General features: G+C 45.0%; 1 protein-coding gene across 2 annotated transcripts in view; it reads left to right on the forward strand.

The window, feature by feature from the left end:
* The first annotated feature begins 2,119 nt into the window (after positions 1 to 2,119).
* The window catches only part of LOC144892649 (uncharacterized), a 16,932-nt gene continuing 9,665 nt past the window's right edge, over positions 2,120 to 9,386 (forward strand). The window contains exons 1-2 of one of the 2 annotated variants that reach the window (XM_078780429.1): positions 2,120 to 2,197; positions 2,913 to 3,057. In XM_078780429.1, coding sequence (XP_078636555.1) covers positions 2,975 to 3,057 — 83 coding nt within the window. In that variant the 5' untranslated portion in view covers positions 2,120 to 2,197; positions 2,913 to 2,974. The remainder of the gene's footprint in view (positions 2,198 to 2,912; positions 3,058 to 9,386) is intronic. The other variant, XM_078780430.1, reaches the window with a different exon arrangement.

Raw genomic sequence — 9,386 nt, forward strand, 5'->3', positions numbered from 1 at the left:
GGGCCGGTGCTCCTGCCTCACACCTAGCTCGGCTTCACGCTGTTGAAACCAAAGCTTTCAGGATCATTGTACTCTCCCGTGATGAAGCTAACTCCGAGGCCTCACCGCAGGCAGGTTGGTGGGCTTTCTGTCTTCTACCGACTCCTCTCCAGCCTTGCTCCCCCAGCTCTCTCTGGGCTCTGTCCCCCAAATATTCCTACAGGTCGCACAAGATCTGCCTGCAACCCTCTTATGGTTAAACTGCCAAAATCAAGACTCTCTGCTCACCTTCACTCCTTCATTCCCCTTTTCTCCCGCCTCTGGAACAAACTCCCTCACTCTCTTCAATCCCACTCCTCCCTCCAGCTGTGCACCAACAGCTGTTCACCACCATCTCTTATCTTCCCCCAGCCAAAACCTTGATCTTTTCTACCCCCGCTAATTTCACCCCAGATTCACATTTTTGAAATACCAACTTCCTTCCTGGAAGTCCTTGCAGTGTCCTTGTGTTTTATACTTCTCCCACCCCTCCCCCTTCCCATCCCCTTCTCCCCAAGCCCTCCCACAGATCTCCCGATGTCCCTTCTCTCAAATGTTGTGTTTGCGTGCTTCCCCTTCTCTCCCCATCTTGTCTACCGCTACCCTTATTATATGTTTTGTGTGTCTGTTTGTTTTTTTGTGTGATAAATGTTATCTCTTTCACGAACGTCGATCCTGTATACAAAAAAAAACAAAAAAAAAAACGTTTGAACCACGCAGTCCAAAAAATGTCATTCATAAAATACATATGCAGACATGGCATTTATAAGAACTGCGAGAGGGAGGTTCCTACTGCTTGGTTAAAGAGGGATTCCTCCAACTTCCTCATGTGTGTGTGTGTGGTGGGGCGGAGAGGGGTGGGGTGGGGGGGGGGGAGAGGGGGATAGTGTGTGTGTTTGTGTGTGTGCGGGGAGGTGTGTGTGTGTGTGTGTGTGTGTGTGTGTGTGTGTGTGTGTGTGTGTGTGTGTGTGTGTGTGTGTGTTGAGGAGATGAGAATAAAGGTGTGCAAAAGTAAACATCATTCCTGCGAATGTTCGTGTCACTGATCTAAGTGTTCCACGACCCAAATGGGATGTTGTTAGAGGGTCCTTCATAAGGAAGGACTCGAACAGGAATGCAGGGGAAGAAAAGAAGAGGGAAATGAAGCTCTAAGGAGAGGGAGGAATTTGTTGGGTTGCGGTTGGGTGAAAGTCTCCACTTCGTTCTGAGCTTCTGAATAGGTTTATTTCTAGCTTTCTCCACTTACACAGTGAATCTGTTTCTATCAATGGAACCCTCTCCTCTTCCTTCCCAGTGGAGGCTGGGGTTCCCCAAGGTGGTCTTCTCGTTTTTAGCACCTGTTTTAACCCCCAAAATCTTGGTGGACTGCACACAACGCTTTTGCTCCTCGCTTCTCCCATCTGTGCATCTTCCTTCTTGTAGCTGTTCAATTCCACTCTTCCCTCCACGGATTCACGCCACTGGTACAATCCCATCTCCTATCATTGCCCATCCTCATCCCCATCCACAATATTTTTCCCTACATTTACCCTGCCTCGCCCAACCCTCTTACTTGCAGGTGACTGTTTCCCCCCTTCCTCGCTTTCCTGTCTTTCATGATACTGTGAACCCGATGAGATCAGGACTTTAAGGGAAGCAAAACTCAAAACTTTAACAAATGGGAATTACGAGACGTCATTATCGAATTTTTCACTTCACACCTCCAAATGATGAAAAAAGAATCACTAAGGAGGAAATTGAACTTGTGTGTGGATTCCCCAGGAATTTCTGTGGAGGCAACCCCATCGCATCTAATCGTTGGTCTCCGATTGGCTGTAAAATGCATGTGACGTAGGCAAGCGTTTAATAGCCAAACGAGGACCCACTAAGGCAAGCGGTGATACCTGCACATCCAGAAATTGCTGAATAATTTCACAAGTCGCTGTTTTGGGATGAGCCGGGTTCGGTCGTCCCGCCTGCGAGCAGGTGGGTGTACCAGGGTGTTAATGGGGCGGAGTGGGGGATCAAATGGTCCAAAAGTGGTTTTGTTGTGCTGCCCGTAATAACCGCAGGGAAGCCCGCGGATTGGCTGCGACATGAGGTGGGAGTGCTAACCGCTGGAGAGGTGAGCGGGAGATATTCTGGAGCGATAGGTACCGATGAAGGTAATTGTCGGAGTTGTCAGCACCCGCTGCGCCAGGTGAGAGTAACGAAAACCTGCTGCACTTTGCGATCGTGGGATAATGTTACCTAACATAGGGGTTATGGAAAATACAAATATTATAGGTAAATATAATATGAGTTACATAAACAATGTGGTATAGTAAGCTATTCCCGAGATAAGTCGAGGATGGATTAAGGTGAGTTCTTCCCCAGTAGGGTGTCCTAATAATGGGCGCGTGGACCCTTAGATGGGACAGGTATCTAGGTGCGTTGTCGCCGGCACCATGGCCAAAATTCCTACCCTGAGTACCTTGACGCTACAGAAGGTGTTTAGTGTATCCCGGAGTAAGACCGGGAACACAGTAATTTTTGCGACCTGAGTAACTGTCCACCAGTGTCCAGGCAGGTGAGGACCCCCGGACAGGAGAGACAAAAAGGTATAAGAGGTGATCAGATCAAGGTAAATAAAATACTCGGCACAATGTAATAATATTACTTCCGATTAACGTGTAGGATATTTAATATGTGTAACGTGAGTAGCGAGGGATGCGTTTAAAATCATGTAAAGGTACAAAACTGGTTTAATGTGCGATCGCAGAAGATGACATAGTCGATGACAGGGTAAACAGTGAGATGATGTGGTGCACAGGTATGGTGTGGTGCGATAAAAGGGTGTAACCTGAGATGATGTCCAGTGGAAGAGGCGTCCGAGTGTAAATGAAAGAGCTTAAAGGAGCTGATTCACCTCGCAGGTTCACACAGGTGGGGAGAGCATCACGGAGCGACGCGCGAGCGAAACCGACGCTTTGGGCTGATGATGCGTCCGATTCCCCGAGTCTTGTTCCTCTCCCTGTGCCTCGTGCTCCGACCGTGTTCTTCAATCGCTCCACCTGCACGGTGAGTCAACAGGGCCTGGGCACGTGGGACGTATATTATATGTGTGTGTGTGTGTGTGTGTGTGTGTGTGTGTATAATGTGTGTGTGTGTGTGTGTGTGTGTGTGTGTGTGTGTGTGTGTGTGTGTGTGTGTGTGTGTGTGTGTGTGTGTGCGTTTCTGTGTGTGTGTATGTGTATATACATATATATATATATATATATATATATATATATATATATATATATATATATACACATAGTCACCTCTATTACCAAGGCCATTCTCCCCCTATTGCTCAGTTTGGCCGGGCGGCCAGCTCTAGGAAGAGTTCTGGTTGTTCCAAACTTCTTCCATTTAAGAATTTATGGAGGCCACTGTGCTCTTGGGAACATTCAATGCAGCAGAAATTTTTTTTGTCGGCTTCCTCAGATCTGTGCCTCGACACAATCCTGTCTCTGAGCTCTGCAGGCAGTTCCTTCGACCTCATGGCTTGGTTTTTGCTCTGATATGCATCGTCAGCTGTGAGACCTTATATAGACAGGTGTGTGCCTTTCCAAATCATGTCCAATCAATTGAATTTACCATAGGTGGACTCCAATCGAGGTGGAGAAACATCTCAAAGATGATCAAGAGAAATGGGAGGCACCTGAGCTAAATTTCAAGTGTCATAGCAAAGGGTCTGAATACTTATGTCAATGTGATATTTCAGTTTTTTCTTTTTAATAAATTTGCAAAACTTTCTAAAATCCTGTTTTCTCTTTGTCATTATGGGGTATTGAGTGTAGATTGATGAGGGAAAAAATGAATTTAAACGATTTCAGCAGAAGGCTGCAACATAACAAAATGTGAAAAAAGTGAAGGGGTCTGAATACTTTCTGAATACAACAACAACACAACAGGCATTTTCAGGCCATTTTCCCTGCTTGAGCGGGGGTTAGCCTTGCGGTCCCCATGACAATCTTCTCCATTTTGCCCTATTTTCTGCATCTCCCCTTGTTAACCCCCTTGCCCGCATTTCTTCTTCGACCATCTTTAGCCAAGTCTTTCTCGGTCTTCCCCGTCCTCTACTTCCTTCTACATTCATTTCCATCAATCTTCTCAACCAGTCACTTTCATCCTTCCTCAACACATGACCAAACCATCTCAAACTGTTTCTCTGCACAGCATCCATCACAGGCTCAATTCCCATCATCTTTTGCAATTCATCATTTGTCTTCCTCTCTCTCAACGATACTCCGCACATCCACCGAGCCATTCGCATTTCCACCCTTTCCAGCCTTCATTGCTGCTCTACGTTCATTACCCATGTCTCGCTCCCATAAATCATAACACTTCTCACACATGCAGCATACACCTTTCCCTTCAGCTTCAACGACACTCCCCTCCTCATCAGCACGCCACTCAGTTCCCGAAACTTCTTCCATGCACATCTCACTCGAGCAACCGTTGCCGAGTCTGATCCACCTTCTCCATTCAGCATGTCTCCTAGGTAACAAAATGTTTTCACACCTTCCAGCTTCACGCCATCTCCAAGATCCAACTCAACATTTCCTCCATCTGCAGCTCCCTCTGTGCACACCTTACACTTGAATGTAGCTGCCACACTGGTTAGTGACCCTCTCAAACCACTACATTTTTGATGAACCCACTCAGCGCACATTGTACATTGAATGGAATTCACTCTGACACCCTTCCTGCACACAGCACACGGCCACTTCCCAGTTCTTTCCACCTCACCACATGCTTTACCACTTACCATCACCTTCGTTTTTCCGATATTATCCTTCAGACCTTTTGTCTCCATACATTCCTTCCACTTATTCATCTTCTCCTTCAGTCCATCCATACTTTCTGCAATCAACACCAGATCATCTGCATACAACAACTCCCACGGTAAACCCTCCTTTACGTTCTGAGCCAGCACCTCCATCACAGCTACAAATAGTGGTGGACTTAGTACCGACCTCTGATGCACTCCCACCTTCACCTCAAACTCACCACTGTTCCCGTCCTTCGTCCGTACAGCTGTACATGCTCTCCCGTACATTGCCATCACTACTCTGATCAACCATTCCTCCACTCCTAACTTCCTCAATGCCCATGTCATTACTTCACGTGGAACCCTATCGAATGCTTTCTCCAGATCAACAAACCCAAAAAACAACTTCCTCCTCTTCTCCATGTACTTCTCCTGCAACTGCCTCACAATAAAGAGCGCGTCTGTCGTTCCTCTTCCTGGCATAAATCCAAACTGCATTTCGTCAATCTTCACTTTCTTCCTTATCCTCCTCTCCAACACCCTTTCCAATACCTTCATTCCATGCTCCAATAACTTTATCGCTCGATACGAGCCAAAGTCCAGAGGGTCACCTTTCCCTTTGAATACTTTCTGAATGCACTGTATATACAGACTTGGCATTTATAGTCAGGTTCACTATGTTTTTTCGTTCAAAATTTTGGTAGATTAGCAAAACTATACATTTCTGGAATACTCAGAGCATGAGGAATCCAAAAATTAATGTTTGCATTTGCATAGACACCTTTGCGAAAATGACCCTCAGGACAGTGATGAAGATCTGTAAAAGCATCTTCCTGAACGGTATGGACCTAGTAGATCCTGTGTATAGGACTTATAGTTCAATCTGATACTAACAAGGCTGCTTTCTTGCCTTATAAACCCATACCTATAACTTCAAAGCACTTGCAATATCATGTATTATGTAATACAGTTATATCACAAATATAAAGACAATGGTTTTCAATTACCTTTGTTTGTTGCTTTTCTATAATCCTGAACACTATTTTGAGGCCTTTATTGGATTCCTTGACCCAGAAAACATAGGATTAGCATATTTAATTAAGTTTCTAGGTTGACTAGAAGCCGAGATAGCGCAAAATATGTATTTTATGGCGGCCATTTTGAAAATCCAAAATGGCGGCCATGCAGGTGTCTGTGCAAATGCCAACATTGATTTTCGGATTCTCCATGCTCTGATGATTCCAGAAATGTATAGTTTTGCTAATCTACCAAAATTTTGAACGAAATTATATTTGTTAACATAGTGAACCTGACTATTAATATGGAATATTTTTTTTGTGGGGGTGAACTTACTTTTCAAGATGACTTAGAACCAAAAGTTCATTGGAATTATGTTGAAATTATTCTAGATTTTGTTAATGTGACCTTTAAAAGAAAAAAACCACATTTGACATTTCGAAGCAAATAAATTTATCCTTGAAAGTGATGTAAACTGATATCGAACTCAATTCACGGACAGTACTGTGTTAAACTTCTGTACGTTTTCCAGAAGTATCTCTTTATTTTGCACATTAGCCACATTTTTTTTCAACAAAAACAAAAGCTAAATTATGACTGGGATTACGGACAGTAAAATTACAGTTCAGTACTTCGTGTAACCCCCACGAGCATTCAGGAGAGCACGTACATGTCGAGGCATGCTGTTCACGAGATTTGCCAAGGTTTGGACAGGAATCGCTTGCCATGCAGTGACAATAGTCTGCTGCAATTCACGCACAGAGGTCGGCTGCTGGTCCAAGTGGTCGATTTGACGCGTTAATTCTGCCCACAAGTTCTCTATCGGATTCATATCCGGGGACATGGCAGGCCACTCCATATGCTCTACACCACGGTCAGCAAGAAAGTGTTGGATCATGCGAGCACGATGAGGCCGTGCATTGTCATCTTGGAAGACAAAGTTTCCTCGAAAGGCTGCACGAACAAATGGAAGCAATGTTTCTTCCAGAATGGCCCTGTGCTTGAACTGGTTCAGGTTTCCATTCAGAACAACCAGGTCAGTTTTACCCCCCTGCATGAAAAGCAGCCCAAACGGTCACCCCACCACCTCCAGCTTGGACTCTTGGCACTATACAATCTTCGTTGTGGGCTTCATGCACTTGTCTGCGCACTCGGACGTGTCCATCTTGACGATAGACCAGAAATCTAGACTCGTCACTGAAGGTCACGTGATTCCAGTGTCCTGGCTGCCATTGACGGTGCTCTCTGGCCCGCTGCAATCGGCACTGGCTGTGTTGTCTGGTCAGGCATGGCTTTCTCAGGGGACTCCTGGCACGATAGCCTGCTTGAACCAGTCGTTGGTTGACTAGCCTTCTGGATACAGGCACATTTGTCAGTTGCTGCCACTCAGCCCTAAGCCGATTAGCTGACTTGGTACGGCCATTGCAGACTAACCGGTGCAGCTGGCGATCATCTCTCCTTGTGGTTCTGAGTGGACGTCCTGGCCTCGGTATTGGAGTAGGGACACCCCTCTGAGCATTTCGTTTCAGGATCTTTGACACCTGACCTTGAGTGATGCCATACTGCCGAGCAATAGCACGCTGTTTCATGCCAGAATTTCGTAAAGCCACCACTCCATGACAAACAGCATTGTCAAGTTGACGGACCATCTCCAGAGGAAGCGGCAATAACTTTTGCAGATGTGCAGCAGTTGTTTTCCACTAATACAGAACGCAACAACCCTTATATACCCGATTGTGAAGCCAATCGTCAAATGTACCTGTCCTTACATTTTGTCACGCCACCTGTGATACAATCTTGTTATTGACTTCTTGCTGCGAAAGACAATCAGTGACATGGTTCTTTCAACAAAGACATCACCGAAGGGTAAAAGAAACTCACCAGATTGATATACTGAGTTCAGGAAGTAAACCCAAGTCAAGAAAAAAAATATATTCCATATTAAATGCCAAGTGTGTGTGTGTGTGTGTGTGTGTGTGTGTGTGTGTGTGTGTGTGTGTGTGTGTGTGTGTGTGTGTGTGTGTGATTGTTTTCCCACACTGCAAAGCAGTGGCGTTCGTTCACTAAAGTATTTTCTTCTTCTTCGTATCGTGTCCACGGACAGTCTATACATAGCGCTGCCAAAACTGGACACATTTTTGCGCCTTGTTGTTGAATTCGGCAAGATCTGCAACAGTGCAGGGTTCCTCTAGCGATGGACATTGCAGGAGATGTTGCATGGTGTGTGGCTCAGTTCCACATTCGCATGTTGTGTCGGGCTGGTTGTATATCCTCATTTGTTTAGTGACACCTTTGAACGACCTACACCAGTCCTAAGTCTGTTAAGGCACTTCCATGTTATCCAGTTGGAATTAGCTCCTGGGGGGAGGATTTCATCAGGTAGAATTTCCACCGCTGGTGGTTGTTTTGTGCCTTCGTTATGACGTCATAATTCGACAAGTACAACACTTATCCGATCATTGCGAATTTTTTTTCTCAGCAACTGTTGGTCTGATGGGCAGGAAATTTTCACCACAGGAGGGCCTCCTCATGCAGAATATTTTAATGATAATCATGACGTCATATGTCATGTGATACAGGCGCCATCTTGGAAAAAACCGAAAAATGTTGCACCTCTATATCTCCAAAACCGCTGCATGGAAAAAATTGAAACATGGCTCGTTGTAAAGAACTCTATATGGGGAATAGGTGTTGTTAACGATGACGTCATTGGTGCCATAATTAGGACGTCATAATTGGACAGGGACAACGCTTAGTCTGATCAGTTTGAAATGTATTGAGCGTGATCTATGCAACAATTATATTAGAGAATACTCGCAACAGTACCCGCCCTGCGGGCAGGGCTTCCATTGGGAGGCCCAAATGAAAAGGTAAAATATCAGAAATTGAAGGCTTTTTATTTTAAACGATTCATATAAACATCCGTTAAATCATATCACATGCAAATCATCAAATCTAAACAGTATCTCACTATAATTCACCAAATTTCCCACAGTGATCGATACACTATAATCGTGATGATCATGATCGTGAATCGTGATCGATAATCGTGTTCACAATCGCTATGTCGTATGTACTCCCGATACGTGTTTCCTTCAGTTGAAATGGGTTAGAATTCTCTCAAGCAGGGATTCAACCCGTGTCCTTATAAAAGGTCTTTGTCCGAGGTAAACGAGTTCGATCGGTGCAGCTGTGCAGTGATCGGTGCAGCCGTTGGTGCAGCACCCGGGGAAACAACATCGTCACAATGAGAACATCGTGACAATGAACGTTATGCGAACGCGAATGTTATGCGGGAGTCCAAACCTGAGAATGCTGGAGACTAAAGCTGAAATTGGGAAAACTAAATAGCCTATTTTAATCCTGGAGATCCCAGGATTACCCACCCAAAATATCGTTGCGCTCGGTTCAGCAGTTTTTACGGTACCTTCGAACAGACAGACAGACAGACAGACGGACAGACATTTGGTGAATTATAGTAAGATAAATTTATGATGTCATCGTTCACGTGGTTTGGCAGCCATATTTGATCAAAAAAAAAAAGTTCAAAAATAGAGGAGTTGGCTCGCAACAA

The sequence above is a fragment of the Myxine glutinosa genome, chromosome 6, assembly GCF_964187855.1.
Source record: "Myxine glutinosa chromosome 6, kmMyxGlut1.1, whole genome shotgun sequence".
NCBI classification, from domain to species: domain Eukaryota; kingdom Metazoa; phylum Chordata; class Myxini; order Myxiniformes; family Myxinidae; genus Myxine; species Myxine glutinosa.